The sequence below is a fragment of the Strix uralensis genome, chromosome 35 (genome assembly GCF_047716275.1).
Source record: "Strix uralensis isolate ZFMK-TIS-50842 chromosome 35, bStrUra1, whole genome shotgun sequence".
Lineage (NCBI taxonomy): Eukaryota > Metazoa > Chordata > Aves > Strigiformes > Strigidae > Strix > Strix uralensis.
In genome coordinates this window covers 1,725,250-1,739,840 of record NC_134006.1, presented here as the reverse complement: position 1 = coordinate 1,739,840, position 14,591 = coordinate 1,725,250, and the positions used below count along the sequence as shown (strand labels likewise).

The 14,591-nt window shown below is 67.7% G+C and overlaps 3 protein-coding genes across 3 annotated transcripts; 1 reads left to right on the top strand and 2 right to left on the bottom strand.

Annotated features, from left to right (window-relative positions):
• Positions 1-715: 715 nt before the first annotated feature.
• LOC141936962 (class II histocompatibility antigen, B-L beta chain-like) lies at positions 716-2,961 on the bottom strand. Its single transcript, XM_074854394.1, has 6 exons — positions 2,512-2,961; positions 1,880-2,149; positions 1,317-1,598; positions 1,128-1,234; positions 1,027-1,050; positions 716-858 (listed from the first exon to the last, which is right to left on the bottom strand). The coding sequence occupies exons 1-6, from the start codon at positions 2,741-2,743 to the stop codon at positions 850-852; spliced, it is 924 nt and encodes a 307-aa protein (XP_074710495.1). The 5' UTR covers positions 2,744-2,961; the 3' UTR covers positions 716-849.
• A 2,379-nt stretch (positions 2,962-5,340) lies between these two features.
• LOC141936964 (class II histocompatibility antigen, B-L beta chain-like) lies at positions 5,341-7,387 on the bottom strand. Its single transcript, XM_074854399.1, has 6 exons — positions 7,141-7,387; positions 6,509-6,778; positions 5,941-6,222; positions 5,752-5,858; positions 5,652-5,675; positions 5,341-5,481 (listed from the first exon to the last, which is right to left on the bottom strand). Exons 1-6 carry the CDS (start codon positions 7,370-7,372, stop codon positions 5,473-5,475), a joined length of 924 nt encoding a protein of 307 aa, XP_074710500.1. The 5' UTR covers positions 7,373-7,387; the 3' UTR covers positions 5,341-5,472.
• A 312-nt stretch (positions 7,388-7,699) lies between these two features.
• LOC141936970 (HLA class II histocompatibility antigen, DR alpha chain-like) lies at positions 7,700-9,791 on the top strand. Its single transcript, XM_074854410.1, has 4 exons — positions 7,700-7,855; positions 8,394-8,651; positions 8,790-9,071; positions 9,166-9,791. The coding sequence occupies exons 1-4, from the start codon at positions 7,783-7,785 to the stop codon at positions 9,318-9,320; spliced, it is 768 nt and encodes a 255-aa protein (XP_074710511.1). The 5' UTR covers positions 7,700-7,782; the 3' UTR covers positions 9,321-9,791.
• Positions 9,792-14,591: the final 4,800 nt, after the last annotated feature.

Here is a 14,591-nt window from a genome sequence, read left to right as displayed (position 1 = left end):
CTCGCTGCTCTCGGTGTCAGGGAGGAGCCCCTGATCCTCTGCAGATGGGACTGGGGGCGTGAGGACGGGATGCTGAGCCCCCCCCCGTCACCGCTCTTCTCACTGACACGGAGCCCTTGGGCACAGCTCTTGGAGTGCCACCACCCAGCCAATCCCTCCCCCCGAGTGCTCCAGCCGGCAAATCCTCCTCTCTCTGCTCTAGAGACAAGGACGTCGGGCGGGACAGGGGCAGAACTTTGCACCAGCCCAGGCAGGTGACGGCAGCGGCTCTTCCCTTCCCCCATGTGCTGGGTTGTGTGTGCTGGGGCTTTTGGTAGCCGTGAGGGGGCTACAGCCGTGGCCCCTGCGAGAAGCTGCTCCAAGCTCCCCCAGCTCCAAGTCGGAGACTCCTATGGGCAAGGATGGGGCAATTAGCCCACAGCCCCGTCCCCACCCCTGGGCCAGCCCGCAGGCGGTTGGATGATGTCGGGTGTCGCCCCCCCCACAGTGTGTCCCCCCACATCCAGCTCAGGACACGGAGCCCCATTGCGGCCACCCAGGCCCGGGGAAGGGAGTGCCCCCCCCTGCCCCCCCTGTACCCAGACGAGCAGGGACGGCGGCTCCTGGGACACTTTATTAGGCAGAGCCAGAGCGGCCGAGGGCCACCGTGGGGGGGCCCTGGGGACCCCGGGGCTGCAGAGCAGCGACAGCCAAGCTGGGAGCCAGGGAGGGACGGAGGGGGTAACGGGGGGACCCCGGGGATGAGCGCGGGGCCGGGGGGCTCCGGGCCAGGGCGGTGCGAGGCAGAGGTGACGCGGGGGGGCAGAGGACAGGCAGCGGCGCAGCGGAGCTGCGGGGGCAGGAGGTCGCTCAGGAGCCCTGTGGGGAGGAGAGGGGGTGAGCGCCGGGACAGGGGACGGCGCGTCCCCAGGGCTCTGCCCCGGCACCAGAGGGGGACACGCTCCTGCCAGACGTGCTACCCCGGGTGCAGGGGGTACCCCGGCGCACGCAGGGAGCGGGGAGCAGGGCGGGGGGGAAGGATGATACCTGCAGCCCGGGGAACGGGGCGCCCTGAAACACAGAGAGACCAGGTCAGCGGGGGCGTGGGAGACGCCCCGGGGCCACCCCCCCAGTGTCCCCCCACTCACCTTCTTGCGCACGTAGAGGCCGAGCCCCAGCGCCAGGAAGATGAGCCCCAGCACGAAGCCCCCCACCCCCGTCAGCATCTTGCTGCGGGCGCCGTCCGACTGCAGCTCTGCGGGGCCCAGAGCAGGGGGTCAGGGCTGGGGGGGCCCGGCCCCCTCCCCACCCGCCCCAGGGGCCGCGCAGGGCCTTACCCCAGCGCTGGCTGACGGGGTGCTGCAGGCTGACGTGCTCCACCTGGCACGTGTAGGTGTCCCCGCGCTGCGGGGTGGTTTCCAGCATCACCAGCACCTGGTAGGTCCAGTCTCCGTTGGGGATCACGTCCGTGGACACCACGTGCTCCGTCTCCTCCCGCCCGTTCTGGAACCACTTCACCTCGATCTCCGCCGGGTAAAAGCCCGTCACGTAGCAAGCCAGCCTGTCGGTCTGGGGCAGGGAGCTCGACTGCACGGGTGCAACCCTCACCTTGGGCTGAACTGGGAGAGAGCGGGAGGGCGCTGGGCCGCGGCTGGGGACAGATCCCCGGGGCCGCCCCGCACGCCTGCCCCCAGCCTGGCCCAGCGCTGGCCCTGTGCTCCCCACGCAGGACGTGCCCAGGGAGGGGCCGAGGGACTCGCGCCCTCAGGGAAGGGCACAGGGGCTTTGCTGGGGGCTGCCCGGGGCCCTGCCCCAGCACGGCACGGACACGCTCTGCCCGCTGCGAGCCCGGGGGCTCGGCTTGTGCCCGGCCGGGGGCAACGTGCGGCCACACGCTCACCTTTCCTCTCCGTGATGAAGGGGGTCGAAACCTGGTAGTTGTGCCGGCAGTACCTGTCCACCTCAGCCCGTTCCTGTTCAATGAAGTCTGGCAGGTTGTTGAAGTACTTGGCTGGGTGCTCACCCAGGGCACTGTCGGCCACAAAGAGCCCCACGTCGCTGTCGAAGTGCACAAACTGCTCCCGGTTGTGGATGTACCTTGCCACAAACCTCACCCGCTCGGTGCCATTGAGGTACTGACACTCGCCCTCAAACATCTCCAGGAAAACCCCTGTGTGGGCAGGGAGGCATCACGGGGGGGGCAGGGAGGCACCAGGGAGCCCCCTCCCCATCCCCAGCCTCCTCCCAGCCGGCCCCACAGCCCCACAGCCGCCATAGGGCCGGCGCTGGGATCCTGTCCCCCAGGGCGCCAGTTCTCAGCCTGGGCACTGGGGAGAGCTGGGGGGGACAGAGCCCCGTGGAAGGGGGGGCAGGAGGGAGCCGGGGCACAGCTGAGCCCAGAGGCTGCTCCTGGGCTGCAGCAGCGGGGGGAGCGTCTCCCCCACACGCAGCAACCCCCACCCCAGAGCCCCCCGGGACACGGGGGGGCCCATCCCCACCAACAGCCTCCCCGTGCCGGGGCTCTGAGCTCACCCGAGGGCTCCTCGCCACCAGCCACGTGGGCTCCCAGCACCACCAGTGCCACCAGCACGGCCCCAGCTCCCAGGACACGACCAGTCTCCATCGCTGACACAGCAGAGGCTGGGCAAGTGCGGGGACCCCCGAGCCAGCCGCACTCTGCCCGCTCGGGGAATGGCCCCGCTCCTGCCCAGTGCGCGACTGGGAGTCCCAGTGAGGCCCAGTGAGGAGCGAGGCTGGGCAGCATCACCCGTCACCAGGCAGAGCCGGGCCCCGCAGGGCTCCCCGCGACACTTGTCCCTCGCTGGAGCAGTGGCCCCCAGGCAGCGGTTGCCGGCCCCAGGCAGCGCTGGGGCTCCGCGGGCTCGGCGACCCCAACGTGCCCCCTCCCCAACAGCCTCTGCAGGGGGGTGCAGGGCCCAAGGTCAAAGGTGAAGCCCCGCGGGACCCTGCCTGGGCGTCCGTCTGTCTGTTTGCTCTGCAGGGTGCCCTGAGCTGCTGCTCTGCCCGGGAACAGCCGAGTCAGCCTCGGGGCTCCCTCCTATTGGCCCAGGTGCACCCCAGGGGGGCAGGGCAGGGGGCAGGAAGGGGGGGCCCCTCTCCAATGTCCCTTGTGGTCACACTGTCCCTGCAGCACCCAGCCATCAGGATGTCACTTTGCACAAGCTCCGGTGGTCTGACCGAGGGGGGTGTTGAGTTGTGGGGTGGGACCGCTGGTGCCCTGGGACCCCCCAGCCCCCCACCGCATGTCTGGGAGCCGGCCGGGGTCCACCAACCTGGCTGGACAGTCCCTGGCCCCCCCCTCAGGGTGACAAAGCACCCGGAGAGGATCCAGACGGAGCTGGGGCACAGATGGGGGCCAGGGGCTCCTTCCGCAGGGGCTCCGTGTCTCCAGCCCCAGGAGCCTGCGGCGGTGGGAAGAGGCTCAGGGGGGGCTCCTGTCCCCAGCAGACACTCCCTGGCCCCAGGCTGGGAGCCCTGGGGGGTGAGGAGCCCACGCTGGGGCAGCGCCATGGCGGGGGCGGGAGGAAGTTGCTGCCCCTCATCCCTGTCTCCTGCCACTGAGGAACATGATCCCCCACGCTGAGTTCCAGCAGCGCAGCAGGAGGACGGGGGGTTCCTGGTGGCGTTTGAGGCCAACGAGATCTTCCCCGGGGACCTGCAGAAGCAGGAGAGCGTCTGGTGCCTGCCCCAGCGCGGGACCTTGTTGAGCTGCGGGTGCAGGGAGCTCTGCAGAGCAGCAGCGGGGACACGTCAGAGTCCCAGAACCATTCAGGTTGGAAAAGCCCCTCGGGGTCATCGAGTCCAACCCTCAGCCCCACTCTGAAGTTCTCCCCTGCCCCACATCCCCCCCCAGCTCATCCAAACGGCCCTTAAACCCCCCCAGGGGCCCTCGCTCCAGCCCCTCGAGATCTCTCTCGCATTGAGGTGCCCAAACCTGGACACAACCCTCCAGGTGTGGCCTCACCAGTGCCGAGCACAGGGGTCAGATCCCTTCCCTGTCCCTGCTGGCCACACTAGTGCTGGTACAAGCCAGGATGCCATTGGCCTTCTTGGCCACCTGGGCACGCTGCTGGCTCATTATCAATCCCCCCCCCAGGTCCCTCTCTGACTGGCAGCTCTCCAGCCTGTAGCCACGCAGGGGGTTGTGGTGGCCCAAGGGCAGGACCTGGCACTTGCCCCTGTTGAAGCTCATCCCGTTGCCGTTGGCCACCGATCCAACCCATCCAGGTCTCTCTGCAGACCCTCCCTGTCCTCGTGCAGATCGACTCTCCCGCTTCACTCGGGGTCACCTGTGACCTCACTGGTGACACCCTCTATGTCCTCCCCCCACAGAGTGGGGTCACCTGGCACAGCCCCACGCTGGGGTTTGGGGTCTCCCTGGCTCAGCCGTGGGGCACAGCGGGGCCTTTCCTCCCCCTCCCAGGCGCCGTGGGGCCAGGCTGAGCCCAGGCTCTAGGCCAGCACTATCTCCTGGGGTGTCCCCAGCCCCCCCCGAGGTGACGATGTTCCCCAAGCGCCGAGTGGAGCTGGGGGACCCCAACGTCCTGCCGTGCTACGTGGACAAGTTCTGTCCCCCCGTGCTCTCTGTCACGTGGCTGAAGAACGGGCAGCAGGTGACCAAGGGCGTCCTCGAGACCGTTTTCTCCCGAGGGCGGGACCGCACCTCCCCCAAGTTCTCCTCCTGCCCTTCATCCCCAGCCGGGGGGACCAATACGACTGTCGCGTGGGGCACGAGGGGCTGCCCACCCCCCTCCTGAGGCACTGGGGTGAGCAGGGGGCTGGGCCTCCTGGGGAGGATGCCAGGGGACCCCCCACCTCTCCGCCATCCCACTGCCCCTCTGCAACTCAGCCCAAGAAAGCTGGGGGGGGTTCAAGGAGGGACGGCAACGGCCATCAGCTCTGGGGCTGGACAAGGTGACACCCCCAAAACCCCCACCCCAGAGCCTGCTCCCCGCTCCCACCCCCCCACACTGGGTCAGGCAGCGGGAGAGGGACACGGAGCCACCGACCAGAGCAGGTGAGGGGACGTGGGAGCCCTCAGCCCCATCCCCACCACTGGGCCAGCCCACAGGTGGCTGGACGATGCCGGGTGTCGCCCCCCCACCCCGCAGTGTGTCCCCCCCGCATCCCACTGAGGACACAGAACCCCATCCCGGCCACCCGGGACCGGGGAAGGTAGTGCCCGCCCCGCCACCCTGTCCCCAGACGAGCAGGGATGGCGGGTTCTGGGACACTTTATTAGGCAGAGCCGGAGCAGCCGAGGGCCACCGTGGGGTGGCCCTGGGGACCCCGGGGCTGCAGAGCAGCGACAGCCAAGCTGGGAGCCAGCGAGGGAGGGAGGAGGTGAGGGGGGGACCCCGGCGATGAGCACGGGGCCGGGGGGCTCCGGGCCGGGGAGGTGCGAGGCAGAGGTGACACGAGGGGGCAGAGGACGGGCAGCGGCGCAGCGGAGCCGCGGGGGCAGGAGGTCGCTCAGGAGCCCTGTGGGGAGAAGAGGGGGTGAGCGCCGGGACAGGGGATGACGCGTCCCCAGGGATCTGCCCCGGCGCCAGCGGGGGACACACTCCCGCCGGACACGCTGCCCCTGGGTGCGGGGGGGACCCCGGCCCACGCAGGGAGCGGGGAGCGGGACGGGGGGGGACAGACGGTACCTGCAGCCCAGGGAACGGGGCGCCCTGAAACACAGAGAGACCAGGTCAGCGGGGGCACGGGAGACGCCCCGGGGCCACCCCCCAGTGTCCCCCCACTCACCTTCTTGCGCACATAGAGGCCAAGTCCCAGCGCCAGGAAGATGAGCCCCAGCACGAAGCCCCCCACCCCCGTCAGCATCTTGCTGCGGGCGCCGTCCCACTGCAGCTCTGCGGGACACAGAGCAGGGGGTCAGGGCTGGGGGGGCCCGGCCCCCTCCCCACCCGCCCCAGGGGCCGCACAGGGCCTTACCCCAGCGCTGGCTGACGGGGTGCTGCAGGCTGACGTGCTCCACCTGGCACGTGTAGGTGTCCCCACGCTGCGGGGTGGTTTCCAGCATCACCAGCACCTGGTAGGTCCAGTCTCCGTTGGGGATCACGTCCGTGGACACCACGCGCTCCGTCTCCTCCCGCCCGTTCTGGAACCACTTCACCTCGATCTGCGCCGGGTAAAAGCCCGTCACGTAGCAAGCCAGCCTGTCGGTCTGGGGCAGGGAGCTCGACTGCACGGGTGCAACCCTCACCTTGGGCTCAACTGGGAGAGAGCGGGAGGGCGCTGGGCCGCGGCTGGGGACAGAGCCCCGGGGCCGCCCCGCACGCCTGCCCCCAGCCTGGCCCAGCGCTGGCCCTGTGCTCCCCACGCAGGACGTGCCCAGGGAGGGGCCGAGGGACTCGCGCCCTCAGGGAAGGGCGCAGGGGCTTTGCTGGGGGCTGCGCGGGGCCCTGCCCCAGCACGGCACGGACACGCTCTGCCCGCTGCGAGCCCGGGGGCTCGGCTTGTGCTCGGGGGGGGGGGGGGCAAAGTGCGGCCACACGCTCACCTTTCCTCTCCGTGATGAAGGGGGTCAAAGCCTGGTAGTTGTGCCGGCAGGCTGTGTCCCCCACAGACCGTACACGCTCCAGTAAGTCTGGCTGACTGTTCAAGTACTTGGCTGGGTGCTCACCCAGGGGGGTGTCGGCCACAAAGAGCCCCATGTCACTGTCGAAGTGCACAAACTGCTCCCGGTTGTAGATGAACCTCACCACAAAGTTCACCTGCTCGGAGCCATTGAGGTACTGACACTCAGCCTCTTCCATCTCCAGGAAAACCCCTGTGTGTGCAGGGAGTCCGTCACGGGGGGGCAGGGAGGCACCGGGGAGCCCCCTCCCCATCCCCAGCCTCCTCCCGGCAGGCCCCACAGCCCCACAGCCGCCATAGGGCCGGCGCTGGGATCCTGTCCCCCAGGGCGCCAGTTCTCAGCCTGGGCACTGGGGAGAGCTGGGGGGGACAGAGCCCCGGGGAAGGGGGGGCAGGAGGGAGCCGGGGCACAGCTGAGCCCAGAGGCTGCTCCTGGGCTGCAGCAGCGGGGGGAGCGTCTCCCCCACACGCAGCACCACCCACCCCAGAGCCCCCCGGGACACGGGGGGGCCCATCCCCACCAACAGCCTCCCCGTGCCGGGGCTCTGAGCTCACCGGAGGGCTCCTCGCCACCAGCCGCGTGGGCTCCCAGCACCACCAGTGCCACCAGCACGGCCCCAGCTCCCAGGACACGACCAGTCTCCATCGCTGACACAGCAGAGGCTGGGCAAGTGCTGGGACCCCCGAGCCAGCCGCACTCTGCCCGCTCGGGGAGTGGCCCCGCTCCTGCCCAGTGCGCGACTGGGAGTCCCAGTGAGGCCCAGTGAGGAGCGAGGCTGGGCAGCATCACCCGTCACCAGGCAGAGCCGGGCCCCGCAGGGCTCCCCGCGACACTTGTCCCTCGCTGGAGCAGTGGCCCCCAGGCAGCGGTTGCCGGCCCCAGGCAGCGCTGGGGCTCCGCGGGCTCGGCGACCCCAACCTGCCCCCTCCCCAACAGCCTCTGCAGGGGGGTGCAGGGCCCAAGGTCAAAGGTGAAGCCCCGCGGGACCCTGCCTGGGCGTCCGTCTGTCTGTTTGCTCTGCAGGGTGCCCTGAGCTGCTGCTCTGCCCGGGAACAGCCGAGTCAGCCTCGGGGCTCCCTCCTATTGGGCCAGAGTCCGGGGGGCCCTGTCCCCCAGGCACGGGGGGGCCCCCAGCACTCAGCACAACACCTGCCCCTCGCCTGCTCCCGCTCTCGCTGCCGCTGCCAGGAGAGGCGATGGCCGGGGGTCGGGGCTTCCCGCTGGCGCTGCTGGCAGTGCTGACCCTGCCGGGCGCGGGGGCCCTCAGAGGTGCGTGAGGGCGCCGGGGCCGGGGGGGGCTGGGGCTGGTCGCAGAAGTGGGGCGGGGGGTGCCCCGCACCCGGGGGGGGCTGGCACCGGGACAGGATCGGGCCCTGGGTCAGGGCGTGGCGAGCTCCTTCCCTGCAAGTGCAGGGAATCCCTGGGGGGTGGTCCCCAGGTGCACCTGTCGGCTGCGGGGTTGGGGGACCAGGACACTCGTTTGCCCAAGTCCTTGGGGCCCTGGGGCCACCCCCCACCCCCCAGGACGTGCCCCTGTGGTCCCCACAGTCTGTCAGTGGCCCCGGGCTCAGGGGGTGAGGGAGGGCAACCGCCTGACAGCACCGAGATGCCAGAGTCGGGGCGGGGGCTGAGCAGGTGTCTGAGCACTCCCGTTCCTGGGGAGGGGGGTGTCGGCATCCCCCAGCCCTGTGGGACCCCAGAGGGAAGGGAGAGGGTCAGGGTGGGCTCCTGTCCCGTGGGTGGGGTCCCTGGGGGAGCCCGGTGGCAGTGGGGGAGGACCTTGATCCTAATACTTGTCCCCTCCCAGCGGGGAACGTGTTGGTCCAGGCTGCCTACTACCAGCGGGACGAGCGGCTGCAGCAGGAGGGCGGCGAGTTCCTCTTCGATTTCGATGGCGACGAGATCTTCCACGTGGACCTGCAGAAGACGGAGACCGTCTGGCGCCTGCCCGAGTTCGGGACCTTCGCCAGCTTCGAGGCGCAGGGAGCTCTGCAGAACATGGCTGTGCTAAAACAGAACCTGGAGATCATGACGAAAAATTCCAACCACTCGCGGGCAAACATCGGTAACAAGGCGGCCACTGCCCGGCTGCTGCGTGTCCCCCACACCCCGGGGACCCTGCCCAGCACCCTGCTCCCCCCCCAGAGCGGGGGGACCCGGGCACAGCCCCGTCTGCACTAACCCCTTCTCCCTCTGCCCCCAGCGCCCCCCGACATGACGGTGTTCTCTGAGGATCCCGTCGAGCTGGGGGACCCCAACGTCCTGATCTGCTACGTGGACAATTTCTGGCCCCCCGTGCTCTCCATGACGTGGCTGAAGAACGGGCAGCAGGTGACCGAGGGCGTCCTCGAGACCGTTTTCTACCGAGGGCGGGACCGCACCTTCCGCAAGTTCTCCTACCTGCCCTTCATCCCCAGCCGGGGGGACCAGTACGACTGTCGCGTGGGGCACGAGGGGCTGCCCACCCCCATCCTGAGGCACTGGGGTGAGCAGGGGGCTGGGCCTGGGTCCCCTCCCCTTGCAGGCAGCGAGGGGGGGGCTCAGCGCCCCGTCCTCACCCCTCCTTGTCCCCTCCGCAGAGCCCCAAGTGCCCCTCCCCGTCTCCGAGACCACCGAGACCCTGGTGTGCGCCCTGGGCCTGGCCGTGGGCATCGTCGGCATCATCGCGGGCACCATCCTCATCATCAAGGCAATGAAGATGAACAGCGCCCGCAACCAGCGGGGCATCTTGTGAGGGGGCAGAGCCCAGGGCTCTCTGCCTCCCCCCAGCCAGACCCTCTCTATGCCCTCCGCCAGCCCTCGCCTGAGCCCCGGTGGCCCCTATCCCTGCCCCACCTCCTCAACACCCCCTTTTCCCCGCGCACACCCCACGCTGGACACGGCTCCAGAGCAACACCCGGCAGGGCACCGGGGGCTCGGCCACTTCCTGTGACTCTGGTGAGCCGAGGTGGCCTCTGGGGCCACTTCGACTCACTCACGACCACCGGCCGTGGCTGCAGAGTCCACTGGTCCCAGTCGCCAGCCCGTGCCACCACCACAGCTGCGGCCTCGGCGCTTCCTCCCAGCCCAGATGTGGGGTGTCCCCTGCAGAGCCCCAGAAGGGTGGGGGGACGCGCCCCGCCCCGCAGCTCCCCCTCCGCTCCTACTCTGCTGCTTCATCACTGTAATAAAGTGGGTTGGGGTTGATTGTGCCGTGCAACCCTCACCGTGTGTCTGTTGTCGGGGGAGCGGGGGGGTGACTACAGCGCTACAAGCCCCCCCTTTGATGTTTGGGTGATCTATGGGGTGCTGGGGGGGGGGTGTGGGGCAGGGTCCAGCCCCTGGGCAGAGGGACAGGGGGAGGGTGACCTCGAGACTCCACGTTTCTCCCAAGTGACGTCGGTGGGAGCTTTCACACCTCTAAAAAGGAATCCAAGTGGCAAAAGCGCTGTCGGGGGGAGAAGGAGGCGCTGAGGGAACCCCCAAATAAGGAGCAAATCGCTCCCGGGTGATGTGGAGAAGCCGGGTGGCGACTCAGGGGCTGTGTCCTTCCTCACTGGGAGCTGAACGGGAAGATGTGGCTGGAACAGAAAGCGGACGAGGCGCGGCGAGGGGGATGTGAAACCCCGTTGCCTCGCACGCAGGGTGGGGGCATGTTGGGGTGGTGTGGGGAGACAAGAGCCACCAGGGAGGGGGGGGAAGAGCTGGAAGCACTTGTCTGATGGGGAGCGGCTGAGGGAACTGGGGGGGTTTAGTCTGGAGAAGAGGAGGCTGAGGGGAGACCTCCTGGCCCTCTGCAACTCCCTGAAAGGAGGGTGCAGAGAGGGGGGAGGAGTCTCTTGAGCCAAGGAGCCAGCGGCAGGCCAAGAGGGAATGGCCTCAAGCTGCGCCAGGGCAGGGTCAGACTGGCTCTTAGGAAGGATTTCTTTGCAGAAGGGGCTGTTGGGCGTTGGAATGGGCTGCCCAGGGCAGGGGGGGAGTCCCCATCCCTGGAGGGGTTGAAGAGTCGGGTTGAGCCAGCGCTGAGGGATCTGGTGGAGTTGGGAACGGTCAGGGGGAGGTTCATGGTGGGGCTGGAGGAGCTTCAAGGGCTTTTCCAACCCCGATGATTCTGGGATTCTGTGACATTGAGGGGACATGGGGGGACATCGGGGACATTGTGGAGTTGGGAACGGTCAGGGGAGGTTCATGGTTGGACTGGAGGAGCTTCAGGGTCTTTTCCAACGCAGATGATTCTGGGATTCTGTGATTCTGCGAGTGGTGTCGGTGCTCCCCTTCAGACACCCCCAGGCCCACCTGGTGTGGGCAAAGTTCTCCAAGGGAGCTGCCACCCCGGAGGGGGGCACTCACTCCATGAAAGGGGACACCCCCCCTCAGCTTGAGGTGCTGCACGATCCCCTCCCGGCCTCCAGCCCCCGACGCCGCGTTCATGGCGTCCTCGGCGCGAGGCCAGAGCCGCCCCGCAGCCGCTCCAGCCCTGTCCCCCCGCCACCCAACCCCACACCCACACAAACAGGGGATTTCCACCAACGCCCTTGTCCCCCCCCTCCCCGCCTCCACGGGGCACGCCAGCGTTTCGGGGAAAGAACCCTTCCTGCTTTCCCCTGTCCTCCAGTAACCCCAGTCCAACCAGTTAGCAGGCAGCACTGGGCGGCGTCACCAGTCTCCGGCAGACTGTGGGCAGCCGAGGTCCTGCTCAAGGCACCGTGTTTCCTCCGGGAGCTGAAGGGGGGGGGGGGGGAGTTGGCTTGAGCTTGAGGGGTGCTTGTGGTGCGCAGCCGACCCCCCCCCTTCTGCTCCTCAGGGCTGAGCCCCCTCCGCCCATGGGGCGCGGGGAGATGCAGACCCAAATCTGCCCCAGGAGGGACAGCGGCTCCCGCCCGATCATGACACCGGAGAACTGTTGCTCCTATTTATTGTTTTAGCCTCAAAATGATTATTTTCAGGTAGTTTTTAGGCAGGCCTCAAAGCGAGGGCTCTGCTTCCCACCGGGCCTCACCCTGTGGCCGTACCCCCTTCACAGAATCGCAGGATCACGGAATCATTGGGGTTGGGAAAAGCCCTTGAAGCTCCTCCAGTCCCACCATGAACCTCCCCCTGACCGTTCCCAACTCCACCAGATCCCTCAGCGCTGGCTCAACCCGACTCTTCAACCCCTCCAGGGATGGGGACTCCCCCCCTGCCCTGGGCAGCCCATTCCAACGCCCAACAACCCCTTCTGCAAAGAAATCCTTCCTAAGAGCCAGTCTGACCCTGCCCTGGCGCAGCTTGAGGCCATTCCCTCTTGGCCTGCCGCTGGGTCCTTGGCTCAAGAGACTCATCCCCCCTCTCTGCACCCTCCTTTCAGGGAGTTGCAGAGGGCCAGGAGGTCTCCCCTCAGCCTCCTCTTCTCCACACTAAACCCCCCCAGGTCCCTCAGCCGCTCCCCATCAGACCTGTGCTCCAGACCCTGCACCAGCTCCGTTGCCCTTCTCTGGACACGCTCGAGTCATTCAATGGCCTTTTTGGGGTGAGGGGCCCAAAACTGAACCCACTCATCGAGGGGCGGCCTCACCAGGGGTCAGATCCCTTCCCTGTCCCTGCTGGCCACAAGCCAGGATGCCATTGGCCTTCTTGGCCACCTGGGCACGCTGCTGGCTCATTATCGATCACCCCCCCCAGGTCCCTCTCTGACTGGCAGCTCTCCAGCCGCTCCTCCCCCAGCCTGTAGCCACGCAGGGGGTTGTGGTGGCCCAAGCTCAGCACCCGGCCTTTGGCCTTAAACTCAAATCAAAACTCACTCCCAGCTCCTTCCATCGCTCCTCACAGGATTTATTCTCCAGCCCCTTCCCCAGCTCGTTGCCCTCCTCTGCCCTCGCTCCAGCCCCTCGAGATCTCTCTGGGATTGAGGTGCCCAAACCTGGACACAACCCTCCAGGTGTGGCCTCACCAGTGCCGAGCACAGGGGGACTGTCACCTCCCTGTCCCTGCTGGCCACACTGGTGCTGGTACAAGCCAGGATGCCGTTGGCCTTCTTGGCCACCTGGGCACACGCCTGTCCTGTCACTACAAAGATGAGCGAGGTGCCAACCCTCCACGCTGCCGTGCCCCAAACAGCCCTGCCCTTGTCCCCGCGTCCCCTCACAGCCTCCAGCAGCCACCACCGCCCTCTGCCACCCCAGCTGCCGGCCCTCACACCCTGCCTGCCCGGCGCTCACCTGCACAAAGACCGCTTTGATTTCGGCCAGTTACACCCCCCCCCCCTCGGTGGGCTTCACAGCTGCGCAAAAGGGTGTTTCCACCCTAAAAACGTGCTTTGGGGGCACTTTTCAGCGCAGAAGCCCGGCTGCTCCTCACGGACAGGGCTCCCCCGCCTCAGCCTCGCCCGCAGGGGGCAGGAGCAGCAGGGGCGGCCGCTGGGACCGGACCGGCGCCCCCCAGCGACCGTGATGGCCACCGCGCCTCGCGCTGCCGCCGCTGCCCGCCCTTTCCCCCCTCACACCGCTGCCGCTTCCCGCCCTTTTCCCTCCCTCACACATTGCTGCTCCCTGCCCTTTCTCCCCTTCATGCTCCTGCCTGTTCCCGCCCTTTTTTCCCCTCAGACATTGCTGTTCCTGCCCTTTTTTCCCCTCACACCGCTGCCCCTTCCCGCCCTTTCCCCCCTCATTCTGCTGCCACTTCCAGCCCTTTCCCCCCCTCACACCTCTGTGTCTCCCCACCCTTTCCCCCCTTCCACTGCCGCCTCTTCCTGCCCTTTCCCCCCCTCACGCCGTTGCTCCTTGTCGCCCTTTGCCCCTCCTCACACCGCTCCCACTTCCCGCCCTTTTCCCTCCCTCACACATGGCTACTTCTTGCCCTTTCTCCCCTTCACGCCGCGGCCTGTCCCCACCCTTTTCTCCCCTCACACATTGCTGCTTCCCGCCCTTTTTTCCCCTCACACCACTCCCCCTTCCCGCCCTTTTCTCCCCTTGTGCCGCTGCCACTTCCAGCCCTTTTCACTCCCTCTTTCTGCTGCCTCTTCTTCTCCTTTCCTCTCTTCATGCCGCTGCCTCTTCCTGCCCTTTTCTCCCCTCACACGGCTGCCGCTTCCCACCCTTTCCCCCCCTCACACCTCTGCATCTTCCCACCCTTTTCCCCCCTCTCACTGCTGCCTCTTCCTGCCCTTTCCCCCCCTCACGCCATTACTCCTTGTTGCCCTTTGCCCCCTCCCACACTGCCTGTTCCCGCCATTTTCTCCCCTCAGACATTGCCGCTTCCCGCCCTTTCTCCCCCTCACACCACTGCCCCTTCCCGCCCTTTTCTCCCCTCACATGGCTTCCGCTTCCCACCCTTTTCCCCCTCACACCTCTGCATCTTCCCACCCTTTCCCCCCTCACGCTGCCGCCTCTTCCCGCCCTTTCCTCCCCTCACGCCATTGCTGCTTGTCACCCTTTTCCCCTCTCACACAGCTGCCACTTCCCACCCTTTTCTCCCCTCAGACATTGCTCCTTCCCGCCCTTTTCTCCCCTCACACTGCTCCCTCTTCCCGCCCTTTTCTCCCCTCACGCCATTGCTGTTCCTGCCCTTTCTCCCCTCACACCGCTGCCACTTCCCACCCTTTTCCCTCCCTCACACATTTCTGCTTCTTGCCCTTTCTCCCCTTCATGCTGCTGCCCCTTCCCGCCCTTTTCCCCCCCTCACACCTCTGCATCTTCCCACCCTTTTCCCCCTCACGCTGCTGCCTCTTCCTGCCCTTTTCCCCTCTCACACAGCTTCCACTTCCCACCCTTTTCTCCCCTCAGACTTTGCTCCTTCCCACCCTTTTCCCCTCACACCTCTGCATATTCCCGCCCTTTCCCCCCTCACGCTGCCACCTCTTCCCGCCCTTTCCCCCCCTCACACCATTGCTGCTTGTCACCCTTTTCCCCCCTCACACAGCTGCCACTTCCCACCCTTTTCTCCCCTCACTTTTCTACTTCCCGCCCTTTCCCCCCCCTCACACCTCTGCATCTTCCCACCCTTTCCCCCCTCACGCTGCCGCCTCTTCCCACCCTTTCCCCCCCAACAC